The sequence below is a fragment of the Pagrus pagrus genome (genome assembly GCF_965226575.1).
Source record: "Pagrus pagrus genome assembly, chromosome: 7".
NCBI lineage: Eukaryota > Metazoa > Chordata > Actinopteri > Spariformes > Sparidae > Pagrus > Pagrus pagrus.
Genome location: NC_140191.1, coordinates 10,812,525 through 10,827,070, shown reverse-complemented (window position 1 = coordinate 10,827,070; position 14,546 = coordinate 10,812,525). Strand labels below are relative to the sequence as shown.

Genomic DNA, 14,546 nt, shown 5'->3' with positions numbered 1-14,546 from the left:
TTTGAAAATGTGAAATTTACATCTGAAGAAGCACATTTCACATGATTGTGTCATTTTGTGTTTCCAATACTAAAAATGTTTTTTAAACCACATGTGAAAAATGAATGTACTTTGTAATTCACATGTGAAAATGTCGATTTCACAGGTTGAAATTTTAATACATTTGTCAACACCACGTGTTGACACCACTCACTTGTAAAAAAAAAAAGTCCAGTTCACATGTGACATCATTTTTACACATGAAAAAAATGCCATACATGTGGAAATAGCAAATCACATGATGTACGATTCAATATAAATAAGATTTTTTGTGACTGTGACATTTTCGTAAGGGCATGTTTGCAAACTGGAATCAACTTTTCACAGCTGAACAATTTGGATTTATTTGAAACAAATGTTTTCTTGTCAAAGCTTGAGAGTGTTTGCAAAGGAATATCTCTGAGTTTTCAAGTTTTCAATTGCTACTTTTTCTTTGTATTACTGTTAATGGAAAATACAATATTTGCATTTTTCACAATTAGTCGGAGAGAAAATGCAATCTGAAGATCTCATCTCGGGCTCTGGAGAACTGGACTATTTTTCACTTTAACATTTTTTTAAAGTCAACTATATTATAATTCCTGACCTCTTTCGATATCAACACCAAGCGCATTTATTGCAACACAGACAAACTCTATGCTGGTCTGGTATGTTCAGTACATACCAGGAACATATCATCACATGCACACAACAATAACACGTGACATGATACAATACATGTACCTGACCGCAGTGATGATGGACAAATTGTGGGTTTGCCGTTTCCCGTGCTGTCAGAAGAGGTACTCATTGTTACTGGTTTTGTAATGCAGGTGTTTCCACATTTTTTGATGCAGAAAAGACAAACCTTTCAACACATTCATTTATATTTGTCATCAGCTGCATCTCTCACGGCTGGCCTTAGCAGGTTTCATCATCTGTCTTGCATCAGAGTCACACTGCTCAAGTTGGACAACACCCGAGGCTTAGGAAGGTCTGAGCCACCCATTTGAAGACTTGAAAAATCTGTAAGTCCAAATAGAAATAAGTGTTTCATATTTCTCAAGTTGTATCTAAAAGTTTTTGCTTAGGCTGATGCCAGAAAGTGAACAATGAAGAATGTAACAAGATTGACCTAAGATCATGGTACTTGCAATTATCCCAAAATATTTTTTTTCTATTTTCCATGTTTTCCTAAAAACATCAGCATTAAAGTCTGTTTTATTTAACTGCTATAACACAAACCATCTATGCTGAGGAGAAAGACCACACCGCCTGCTTTCATAAAGTTTCCTGACCGGAAAGCATCAACAGACAAGAAAGTGCTGCAGCCAAAGCTCAGACCAGTGTGGTACGACTTTGTTGGTATGATTGACGAGCTGCCCCACCTTCCCGGGCTACTCCCACAAGCCAAGTGTCTCTCCATTGACTTGATGTAACTATGATTGAAACACATGATTTGCACTCTCAATACAACCAAACATACTTTTCATTTCTCAAGACATATGAATAATTGTAACTATTTTAGTGTGATATCAGTGCAGAAAGGCACATGTCTCCATGCACATGGCCTCTGCCAGGTTATGAACCGTGAGCTTGTGCCAACACTCCTATTTGTTAGAGAGTCGTCCATTTTGGGGATGTGCCAGACATGATGGGGACAAACAGTTTCAGACAGGTTGACGTCATCGACTGAAACCATCCATAACCTAATCAGATGTTGATTTGGTCTTCATTGCTTCCACTTAGAAAATAGAAAAACTGGAGGCACTCAACATTTCTTTTTGTATTCATTCTCCTGCTCCTCACTTTGGCACCATCTCCCTTCTTCTCCAGAAGCCGTGCTGCAGTGCATGAAGAAGCCTCCTCCTCCTCCTCCCCACACAATTAAACACTAAAGTGATCCTCTTGCTGTTGGTAAATGTGTAAATAAACACTGTTTTAGTGTTTAATTGTGTGAGGAGCAGGAGAATGAATACAAAAAGAAATGTTAAAAAAAACATCATGTCGCCGCCCAGTCCGAGACAAGACCGAGTAAAAAGTCTTGGTCTCGGTTGGTGCGGTCTTGACTACAACACTAGGTATATCAGTGAATTTGTTGCTTCTGTCCATCTAAATGTACACTCTGATGGGGATAATTAAGTCTTAAATGACAGTTTTCATGTAGGTTAAATAATAGGTTAAATTGTCCTACCTTTGGGGAACTCAGAGAAAATAAAAGAGGAATAACCAAAAATCAACCAGTGAGAAATACCACCACACTTTGACTAAATTACATTCTTTGTAGCTATTTACCCAACAGCTTGATGACTTTAATGTAGTTTGGTTTCATCCTCCCGGGGTTTGGAGTCAATGCACATTTTCAGCTGTATTTGTTCAAAAGCCTGTAGAACGACATCTTTGGCGTTCAGGTCTGTGTTTAAAGGTGACGTGTAATGTATGAGTCAACAAAAGAAACAAGCTCTTCAACTTCTCACGTCAGTAAACACAGAGACCATTTATTATTACGGCTCTCATCCAGGACTGGTATCTCCCCCATCTGAACTGATCATCCAGAACAATGTTCCTGTTAGTAATATTTGAAACTATGCAGGTTACAACATTTATTGTTACTTTTTTATCTGAAAAGAGAGAAAAGAGTGTCATTTTTCCTTGTTATTCTTAATCACAAATCTGCTGTCGACTTTACATCCCCCCTGTTGCAAAATCACACTCGCCAGCAGAATTGCACAAACTTACATTTTCTGTTCGAAAAAAAGAAACATTTTTCCGATTTTATGTTTTTAGATTAGATTGATCAAAGCTACACTTGTCAGAAAGCTGGTAGAATAAACAACTTGTATATATGCTTTTGTATTGTGTTGGAAGAGACGGTGCATACTATGCCTACATACCAGACAGTCACGAGACAAAAGATGAACTGCTCACATGTCATTTACATTATGCTCTGTTTCCCTCTTGTGCTCTTGTGCTCCTCCCCAGCCTGCTTTCCCTCCACACCTGCCCTGTTCCCAATGTCCTCTCCAGCCTATCAGCTCCTTCCCTGTTCCTGTTCTTTTTCCACCCTCACCTGTGTTTCTCCGCCTCACTCCACCTGCACCTCATCCCCTCGTTAGTTTAGTTTGTATCCAAGTCCAGTCTTTAGTTCAAATTGAGTAGAGCTTTTACTCTGGTAAATAGACCACAGAGAGGTTAAGTACCAAGCTGATAAAACCATGTTGAGTATGTTTTCAGAGCTGATAAAGACAACACGTCACCTCCCTCTGAAAACCATTTGAACATTATTTATGCCAATAATTAATGAACAAATTATATAATGATATTTCACTCATGTGATATTGTCGGTATGTCTATTGCATAGGTCTGAACATGAACACGTTTCCAGGCCAGTGTGATCCCATTGCAACACGGCCTCTAGTTCGTAAACTCTATTATCCCTCGTCTCTTTCGGAGTGACTGATATGCGACAAGAGGAATGGCAGACTCTCACGTGAAAAGGTGTATCAGGATATCAATGTCACCATCAGTAAATAAATGTTACATCAGCCTGACATTGTGTCTGGTTTCATCTCTGTTATGCCTCAGTTCATCCTCAGAAACATTACGTAATGCTTGACATTTCCTTTGTCGACAGGCATCTCTGATCCACATCACACTTTGATGTGGTAGGAACTAACGTGTCTTATACGTGTGCTGTAACACACAACACTTTTCTCCATTTAATCAAATGTAGACATTTGACCTCAATCAATATTATAATAACTTTTTATTGCAACTTTAGTGGACACTGTTTCAGAAACCAAATAACACAAATAAAGAAATCTCTCATGTGAATGAACTAAATTTGCTAAACCTTAGCAGAGCCATTTGTGTTCGTGTACGACCATATCACTACACGGATTTGGAAAAAAAGTCAGCGTCTAAGACAAAGTGAGAAGCTGATTGATGTTTTTAGCCCTGAAACAATGTCACGCAGTAAATAACTGTGCCCTTTTCTTTTGTCAAGCATTTTTTTTCCTGCTGCTCCCGTCACCTCAAAATGTTAAAAGTTGTTTCTGTCAGCGGGTGACAAAATAGAAGCAGTCAGCCGTAAAATTAAGAACATTTACGCCTCAGAGTCAATACTTCTTGGTACAACGATGAAAGTAAATTACAGCAAATAATTATCCATACCCAAAACTGCAGGGTTTCTGTTAATCTCCAAATGTTTCCAACAATGATAAAAAAAATGTTATTTAAAGTAATGGTGTGTTGCACTTGCCTGTCGCAACTGTGAATTTAATCTGACACCAAATAAAGTAGAGACAGAGATGAACGACCCAGTGTAAAAAACAATAAATATGATGAAACTTTTTTTGTAGTGCCATGTATGATTTTTAGACAACACTTTCAGAATGAGCAAATGTGACAGCGTTCAAATGTTTTTGATTGCAAATAAAGTCCAGACACATGAACTTTAAGTGGACAAGCAGAACGACAGACACTACCTGCTCACTCTTTTTTAAATTCCCATTCACAACACTTTGGGACATTTCATTTGCAATCAAGCCTTTACACTGCTCTGTCACAGTTTGACCACTTGGTGGCGATGTAGTCTTTCCAATTTACACACAGAACAATGACTAACCCATCAACATACTTGTTCATTCACTCAAGTAAAAGTAGCAATGTGATTTCATGCATCTTTCATACATCTTAATAAATGTAGTGCAGTGAAAAGTATAATAATAACCTCTGAAATAGAGTACAATAGAAGTTTAAAAAAATGTGTATAGTCACTTTTAGCCACTGCCTACAGTCAATGGATAACCACTCTACTACCTGTTTACTGCTTTGTGGCACAGGGCCTCTATGTAGCAGTTTGTGGCAATTAATCACATTTTTATTGCCCATATGTGAGCAGATTGTAATGTCACCTGAAAAATGACACCTTCCCCGTCCGTCTCAGTTGCCTGTACAAGCCTGTAGATGATTTATTTAAGTTGTTTAATGCTGCTGGACTGTGGATTTGTTTGTGAAGGACTCTGGTCGAGTTTTCAGTGACAGTTCAAAGGATGTGACGTCTCAGTGCCTCTCTCTGTCAACAGCAGCTGATGTTGATTTTACTCTTAGTGATTTTACTCTACTCTAGTGTACTTAAGTACTATCTCGAGGTATCTTTATTGATTGTTTCTATTTTCTTTAGTTACTTTCTAGATTGCATGCTGCATCACAACAAAAGTAGCTCATTTTCAAATTCATTTATTGGGGATGGGATGAAAACACTGAGTCTGATAATCAAAAAAGTGCTGAACATGGGATGTGATAATGGACAATCAAGCCAACCATAGGTTACAGCATACACTTACATGTAAGCAGATGTATAATTTACTTTTATTTATAATACTTGAGTACTTTTATTGCCAGAAAATTACTTTTGATACTTTAGTACATTTAATATCAGATAGTACTTTTCATATGGCTGACTATTTTTACACCGTATCTTTTTTATAACACTGCCACTAACATAAACTAATGAGCGGCTCCCACAGTGCCCCTTGTTGCACCAGTGGAATTTTTTGCCTTCCACTGATTATCTCAAAGTTCCCCCCTTAAACAAAAGGTGGAAACTTCCTAAGACAGTTTTAACAAAAACACTAGCGTCACTTATTTATTTAAGAGTTATTGTGTAATATTTAAGGTGTAGGATCATCTCCCCCCCCCATCTCCTCATTACCATCCTGTTCTGAAACCAGACCAGCCAATAAGGGACATCAAGGAGGAGCAAACAACATCGCCTGAGAGCATTTACCCATTGACGTGAGACGGCTATCTCATCTCTACGGGCACTGATCTGCTTATCAAACCAGCAGCAATAGTCTGGTAACAACCTCTTATCTGCATCAAAACAACGCCGAATCTGTTTGTCACCACGGTGGTAAGGACAAGATGTGTCTTGTTCAAAGAAACGTGCATGTGTCGAACAACAACTCCCTCCTCTCAGTGCTCTGTGGCGTAGAGCCTGAATGGGGCAGACATCAAGTCTAGCCTGCAGTATTAGAAAATGGCCTGTGGGATAAAGGCCTTAACGATGCCTTTTGGCTGTTTTGACTGATAATGCAGTGTGAACAGTTGTGCTGGCTGCCCACACAAGTGCTAATCAGGTATTAAAACAGGCTGGAGCATGACAATGTGATATCAGATTTGCATTTGTGAAGTCTCACGGAGCTTTGCAGTAGTTTGTGACCGAATGAAGCACTTTTAAATGCTGCATCACATCAAGGACGCTGCAAAAAGTTCTGTGCTTTTGAATTATGTGATTAATTACTTTGTTTTAAAAGTTATTTACTAGTTTCTATCTTTGAATTCATGGTTTATTCTATCTTGAATTGACCGTAAACGTGTCTTTCAGTTACATTTGTGCTGGAAGCCGGTCGTTCCACTCCACTCCACTTGACTGTTTACATTAAGTTTGAAATCACCATAAAATATTTATGATTAAATATTTACATTTAAAAAAAGTAATCAGATCTGATAAAACAAGGGAGTTCACTGACATGTTATTCTTAATTTATCCAACCTATTTTTACCTAAAATTGTTTTCAAGGGAAATACTTCATCCAAGTCTCGTGTGTTGATCAGAGTCATGGCTAAAAGTGCGGATCCCCCATAAGATTTATCCAATTTCATTTTGGGCTGCATCATTCTTAAGTTTGGGAAAGGCTTATCATAGAAGTGGGTGAATAACTGATGTATTTGATAATGATTTGGGAACTCCCTGTAGCCGTCAGAAGAATCAGTCAAAAAAACTCACAAGGGTGAAGTTTGGATTGTACTTGAGATATCTCAGCGATGATCCATACATATTTCTTTCATGCAGGTTTTGCGGTCTCTGTTTTCATGGAACCAGGAAACAAACATGCATTATGTGTGTGTGTGTGTGTGTGTGTGTGTGTGTGTGTGTGTGGCATTGTCACTGGACTCTGAACCTCCACGTTGGATGCTGGCAGTGTCAACAGGGGGAGGATAAGGGTTTTTGTGTCCTATACTTACAACAATAAGAGGTTGCACAATTCTTGTTTTTTTTATGACTGTGAATCCATAACTGAGTTGTCTCGGCCCCCCTCACGTCACGTTGGTCACCCAATGTTTCTCACAGCCATCCCTTGATTTTGGTGTTGACACCAGGAAGGTTTGGTTTCATGGCAGGCATTGACAAGTATAGGAATAGGAACAATAGTCTGGCTGAAAAAAAAAAAAACGGAGACGAAACTGTTACAGGAGCAGGGACATGTTAGGACATGGGAGATGAAAGCAAAATAATAGTTGCCTCCTGGGAAAAAAGCAGCATGTCCCATTGCAGCTTATGACCATAGCAGTCCCTCTTAATGTTTGTGTTGTAATCATAGATCAGTCAGTGCTGTGCACTTTCAGGATGGCTTGTTAATAAACTGTGAAATGATTTCCTGTGATTAGATCTCTTGTAGATTTTCTGCAGACAATACAAAGACAGGTCAAATATGTATTTCTTCAGATTCTTCTGTTTATTTTTTTTTTCGATAACTTACAGAAATTACAAAAAAGTCACAGCTTCCAGCTTCACAACGCACAATAAAAATGAAGTATTTACATGTTCACAGAGGTGCAGAATGTGCACCTTGCAATAAATATTATTTTTGGGCATACGTTTACAGTACAATTCAGGTATTTAAATTATTTCGTTTATGCTTCGAACAGAGGTAGACCAAACAAGGCCGGCATATAAATGATGGAGCAGGTGGAGGTTGACTTAGTTGGCGCTGACAAAGGATTGGTAGAGGGACATGAGCTGAGCCTGGAGGTCCTGGGCGTATGGGTCCAGCTTTTCCCTCAGGTCCTCAGCGTAGGGGGCCACCATTTGTTTCACCAGATTTGCTCTCTGGCTCAGCTCAACCTGGACTTTGCTGGTCATGGGGGCCACGCGTTCCTGGAAGTTCTGCAGGTGCTGGTCCACCTTCTGCTTCAGGTCTTCAGTGTAGGGCCCCATCTGAGACTGCAGGTCCTTCACACTCTGCTCCAGGCTGGCCTTCAGCTCCTCGCTCTTCTGCATCAGGGTGGTCCTCAGGGCCTCGGAGTCCAGGGAGTCTGCGTAGGGGGCCAGCTCCTGCTTGAGCTGATCCACTCGCTGCTGGATCTGGGCCTTCATGTTGTCGGTGTAGGGCTCAATCTTCTCCCTGACAGTGCTCAGCTCCTGGGTCACACGCTCTCTCAGCACGTCAGCCTCTGTGGTGACTTTGGTGATCAGGTCCTGGGCTGCAGGGGGAAGCTGCTCCTGGAGGGTGACTGCATACTGGCTGGCCATGTCGGCACTCTCTGTCAGACGGGCGCTAGAGGACAAACCAAGTATGTTAGACCATCAGGGGTTGGCCATACCATAAGAAATCTTAATGTCACTAATTGTCCAAGTCAACATGGTCCTGTGTGTCACACAACTTACTTGACTTCCTGTCCGAACTGTGATTTCCTGATCAGGTCGAGGGTGTCATCAGCAGTCTGGGTGGCCTTGCCGATGTAGTCCCAGAAAGCATCAGTCAGCACCTCCAGCTGTGGCTTGGGTGCATCAGCATAGAAGAGGTTGGCATGACAGCCTGTTGGATGGTAACGAGAAAAGGTTGAGAACAGTGTAGATTTTCAGCCATCAGGTTCATTTTGATTTCATTAACTGCTGAAGCAATGTTGTAGCTCGACTAACAACTATAAAAAAAAATACACGTTAAAGTTAAAAACCAAAGCTTGCAACTCACCGGACAGCACTGCAAGGGCAAGTACAACGAACACCTTCATGGCTGCGTTTTGCTGAAAAACAATTATGATCTAGTTAGCTTTCAATCTGCATTCAAAAGTATCAAAACTTTTATATTTGCCTCTCAAAGTTTTGTTTTGTAATGCTCACCTGCTTTTGGCTTGTGTATCTCTGAGCGTTAAGGCGTGTTTGTGAGTGTGTCAGGCTGGTGCGTCCATGCATATATATATACTGAAGCCAGTTGACAGTTGTAGTCAAGAGCGCAAAGTCCAGGAGTCCCTGCCATGTTGTCATAATGGCCCTCTTCCTGTTTCGGCTACTATCACATGACCGCCGAGGCAACAATGCTGACACACAGACACACATATTCACATCTTCACAGTATGCAGAGGTTTTATGGCTTTTAGGAATGTATTAACTGTTAAAAACCAGAGATTTGTTGCGCTGGTTCTCCTCTGACCCCTTGCTAGAAAGCATTTAGGGTAATTAACTGTCCACGTTGTCCAGTGCTAACAGCCTGCAGATAACTCCAGATAACCTTGCTTACACTTTTGGACTTTGTATCAAGGCCATCAACGTGAATCAAACAGCACCAAGCACTAACAAGTTTTTTTTATAGCTCAAAATAATCACATAATGACAACTTTTGTGACCAATCAGTAATGGAGTGAGCTTTGCTAAACTTTCTTTCAAAAGTACAGCAAAGTACATTTTTCTAGCTGGCTGTTGAAGTTGTCTTTCCGTGACATATTTAAATTTCAGGCCTTCAAACGGCAACTAGTGGCAGATGGTGAACAATATTTTCAGAGTACCAGGATGACTGCAGAGGACTTATAACATCACAGAGTTGTTTACCAACCTATACACTATTGAACTCACACAAGTGTGCCGTAAGGACAATGACATTTAAGCATTACTGAGAGTGGGAGCAAAACACAAAAATGCATTTTTCTTTCACATCACAGGATGTCAGATACTGAAGTTGGTTGGATATAATAAAATGGTGTATTGGATGGTTTAAAAAATGTTCAAGTTAATCTCAACAAGTGCAAGAAGCAGAAAAATAACTCAGACTTGATGTACTGGATATACTGTTCACAACCTGGACATCCAGACATTGAAAAAGAAACTGTTTGGGTCTTTAATTTGACTTTTATTGTACAAGCTGAAATTAAAAAGATGTAGTAATGGCAGAGACTGGATGCAGCTCGCATAGCTGTCAGTTGCTCCCAGGTCGCTCCCCTAACTGGATTTGAGGGATTCACGAAATTGTATTTCGACTTTATTCTCAACATTTCAACTTTTTTAAGTGCATAATAAAAGAGAAAAACTTCCTCCTCTCATTTTTTTCCCTCATCCCTGGCCCAAATACTCTTCCATGAAGTTTTTTTCCACCTGTGAAAAAAGAAAATTTAGGAGAAAAAATACTTTTTTCCATGTGTGAAACAGAGTGATTTTTTTTCTGCTAAAAAAGAAAAATCAATGTTTTCACACACATAAACACATAAACATAAAAAAAAAAATTTCACTTGGTTTCACACATGGAAAAAAAAAATCTCTCCAATTTTTTTCCCCATGTATGTGTTTTCACAGATGGTAAAGAAATAATACAGGAGAAAATTGGAGGAACCCAATTAGCTTCGGTGTGTGAATCTAGATGAATTGATGGATTCAGGCATTTTCGGTCATTTCCCAGGGAATAATGCATGAGTGTATTTAGGTGAAGGGGACTGTTTTGGCAGAGGTATGCTCTCTACTGAGTGCCATTCTAGTTTGTAATGCTTTTAAGTGCTATATGCTGTCATTAAATACAATATTTGTCTCTTGAAGGCTGCTTTAACCTTCAAACCTATACTATTCATCACTGTGAGGAATACTAGTAAGTTTGCACATTTACCAAACTACTTTTTAATTATCTATAGAAGCACACATCAAGTTCTCCTTCAGCGCACATGTATGAAAGCAAAAGGATGGAAATGTTTTTAATTAAATATTCTAGTTTCAAGATCCAGATCTTTCCTTGTCTAAGAGACAAATTAGGTCACTGGTCAACTGCTCCTCTTCAAATGTGGTGTCAGAGAAGTGGACTTTGGCACCTGTGGTGTGAAACAGCAGCTACTTTGTCCTTCAGGAGCTGACGGTGTTTGAGTCTGCTAACCCTTGGCCAGACACTGGCAATGACACAGAAACCAGAGCCGTGACTAATGGTGACGCAGGAGAAATGCTGAGCTAATAGCGACAATAAAACACCCATTGTAAATCTAATTGAAGCCGGACATCAAAGAAATGACGTGGAGGTTGTGTCTGTGCTGGCAGAAGGTTATCTGCAGCTAAGGAGAGCTAACAGCTAAGTGATTAAAGAAGGGCTGATGACGACAAGGTTCATTTAAGGTGGAATGTATGGATTTTGCAACACTGGCACTTTTGACTCACATATTTCAGTAATTACATCAGGTGATTATATCAAGAAAGGCCATAAAATAATTCAGCAATATGATTTTGAATTAAAATTGGATATTTGACTGCAGAATATGTACTAGTGTATGTGTGGGTTTGGCTGACAGTATGGGCTTGTGCATGTGTCCTGCGTGGTTTCTCTGACACAAGATGTCAGTGAGGATAGCAGGGTAAGGCAAGGTGACAGCAAGGCACGACCAACTGGACTTTGGGATCATTACAGTCTGGCTCGCTATATAAACTGCAGGACATCGCAGGCTGAGCACAAGCACTGCTAACTGGAGCTGCAGAGACACTCAGAGAGAATCAGGTAAGATGATGGAGGACTGGCTCAGCTGAGCAGTTGAGCTTTTCATTTCAGAAATACTTGTTCTTGAACATGCCGTGCTAACCAGCTTTGTATATTCTTGTTCTCAGGTCTGAGAGCCATGAAGGTCCTTGTTGTGCTCGTCCTCGCCGTTTTCACTGGTGAGTATGAGGAGAAGAAATATCTTTACTCTTTTTGGAGCATGACAAACTTTCTCCTGGCAAGATCAAGATAAAGCGCTGCAAGCTGAGGGCTAAATATGCACGAGGATATATCTCTATATGGCTGAAAAATGTAAAGACCTGTTTTAACTGTTCCTGTGTCCATCCAACAGGCTGTCATGCCAACCTCTTCTATGCTGATGCACCAAAGACACAGCTGGAAGTGGTGACTGATGCTTTCTGGGACTATGTTGCCAAGGCCACCCAGACAGCTGATGACACCCTCCAGGTGATCAGAAAGACTCAGTTTGGACAGGATGTGAGGTAGGCCAGACAAGACCATTGTGATGAAAGGGCACATTTGAAAATTCAAACACAAGAATGGTCAATCCCCCTAATTATGAATCATATCACCATTGCAATATCTGTCAAAATAATTGCAATGCCCTTGGTGACATGATAATAATGTAAAAACTGACATGCAATTTCTCCTAATTAAAATATAAACAAAACTTAAACTTTTGTTCTCTCTCTTGTCCAGCGCCCGTCTGACAGAGGGTGCCGACATGGCCAGCACGTACGCCGTCTCCCTCCAGGAGCAGCTTCCCCCTGCAGCCCAGGACCTGATCACCAAAGTCACCACAGAGGCTGACGTGCTGAGAGAGCGTTTGACCCAGGAGCTGAGCACTGTCAGGGACAGACTGGAGCCCCAGGCTGAGGAAATTAAGGCCCGCATCCAGCAGCGAGTGGATCAGCTCAAGCAGGAGCTGACCACCTATGCAGACACCCTGGACTCGGAGGGCCTGAGGACCGCCCTGACACAGAAGACTGATGAGCTGAAGGCCAGCCTGGAGCAGAGTGTGCAGGAGCTGCAGAACCAAATGGGGCCCTACACCGATGACATGAAGCAGAAGGTGGACCAGCACCTGCAGACCTTCCAGGAACGCGTGGCACCCATAGCTGAGAAGGTCCAGGCTGAGCTGACTCAGAGAGCCCAGCAGGTGAGAGACATGGCTACCCCCTACGTTGATGATCTGAGAGGGAAGCTGGACCCCTATGCCCAGGACCTCCAGGCTCGTCTCACCTCCCTCTACGAGTCCTACGTCAAAACCAACTAAGTCAACCTCCACTGCACGTTAAACAGAAAGAAACTGCATCCAAAGAACTCATCCTGTGATCCTAGAAACATGTTGTCAACAAGCTGAAAGGTTCTTCAGATATATTTAAAGTATTAAAAAATAGATTCAAATAAATATTGAGTGTTGGTCTGTGACCTCACACTGTGTTCTCTTCCTATATTATGGAAATAAAGCTGAATAAACACGCTGACCTTTGAGGACAACACAATTTCATGCTGTTTCACTTTGTTTATGTTTGGCGGACCCTGCCACCTTTCTAACTTCAAACAGTGCTCTGGAGCCCTTATTTTCCTCTGAGAACAGCTTGTTTATTCACTTATGGAAAAAATACACATTTGAGTTTGAATTATTACCTCATTAATATTGAGGTTGAGATAATACCTTCTCTGAAACGGCATACTGTCCCTTTAAAATACATTGAAAAACATCACTTCCCAACTGTGGTAGTAAACAGTGTCTCCAATGTGGTTACTCAAATTTACATTATTAAATAATCTAAATCAGCTTTAAAAACAAGAATACATGTTGTATGTATTGTCCCACACATGAAAACATAAAAACCGGACCAGATTCAAAAGAACTAGTGCCATCTGGTGAACATACAGAGTCACTTCATCTTACACACTCGTGCAGATGTGAGCAACAGAGTGACCAGCCAATTTAAATGCATGGATTTTAAATGTTGACCGTTGTAAGAAAGCAATAAACTATCCATATTAACTCCACACAAAAATCAGTTGGGAATAACACCGTTGTTGTTTGTTCAGTGCCTGGTTGCAAAATCTCGCTGCCCCCCCTGCCACGCCCCATTAGTTGTGGGTCTTGAACGGGACATGTTCAGGTTTGTCCCTGCAAGTCTGGAAATTCATCCTGCTTCCACCTTGTTTTTGAGTTTTCCTTTCGTGCCTCCATCCCCGCTGCCAGATCGCTCCCACGCTGCCTTACCCAGTGGCAAACAACATTCCTTCTGTTCTGCCCCCAGCCGTCACAGACGTCGCTCACCATTAACCCTCCGAGCACACAAACACACACACAGTTCTGATTTCTTATCCTGTCCTGTTGTTTTTTGTGATGTATGTAATTTTATATAATGAATCTGTTCCTTGGGTTTTACTGGATAAAAGACCCAACTTTTCCCTCTTTCTCTTACTTCTCCTATCTGGTTTTCAGTTATTTTGACTTTATGATTTTGTACCTGCAGCTGTTTAAAAATAGGATTTAGTGATTGTGAAGCAATTTATTACATAATCATCTAAGTAAACAGGTGACAAATATACAGTGACAAGTATGACAAGTATGAAAAATCTGACTAACTTCATAGATCCTGAAAAGCAAAACAAAAATCTAATTTTTAGGCATAATACAACCAGACAGGAGATAATGGGCAGAGAAATGAAAAAGAAATGAAAACCCACTATGAGCTACACTGAAATACATCACTTATCATTATGTGTCAGTTCATTTTGGTTGATTTTGGTTGACTGAAAGTAAGAAACTCACATCTGTGACCATAACAAAACAATCTACTGTTTAATCCTTGTCATTCTCCAAATTCACATAATTCTCTAAAGATCTTGGGAAGATCGATAATTTATAAAACTGTGTAATTGTTGTTGCAGACTGCAGTCTACTTTTTGATGAGTTACAGAACTGAGGCGGTCCTACTGTGCATGAAATCAGCCGAGTTTCGCCTCATGTTTTTC

At 40.5% G+C, this 14,546-nt stretch overlaps 2 protein-coding genes across 2 annotated transcripts; one reads left to right on the top strand and one right to left on the bottom strand.

Annotated features, from left to right (window-relative positions):
* Positions 1-7,518: 7,518 nt before the first annotated feature.
* LOC311260482 (uncharacterized protein) lies at positions 7,519-8,985 on the bottom strand. The gene is made up of 4 exons (XM_084358324.1): positions 8,930-8,985; positions 8,781-8,832; positions 8,474-8,624; positions 7,519-8,363 (listed from the first exon to the last, which is right to left on the bottom strand). Exons 2-4 carry the CDS (start codon positions 8,818-8,820, stop codon positions 7,787-7,789), a joined length of 768 nt encoding a protein of 255 aa, XP_084214450.1. The 5' UTR covers positions 8,821-8,832; positions 8,930-8,985; the 3' UTR covers positions 7,519-7,786.
* A 2,505-nt stretch (positions 8,986-11,490) lies between these two features.
* On the top strand, positions 11,491-13,012 carry LOC311259523 (uncharacterized protein). Its single transcript, XM_084356743.1, has 4 exons — positions 11,491-11,546; positions 11,654-11,704; positions 11,878-12,028; positions 12,246-13,012. The coding sequence occupies exons 2-4, from the start codon at positions 11,665-11,667 to the stop codon at positions 12,820-12,822; spliced, it is 768 nt and encodes a 255-aa protein (XP_084212869.1). The 5' UTR covers positions 11,491-11,546; positions 11,654-11,664; the 3' UTR covers positions 12,823-13,012.
* Positions 13,013-14,546: the final 1,534 nt, after the last annotated feature.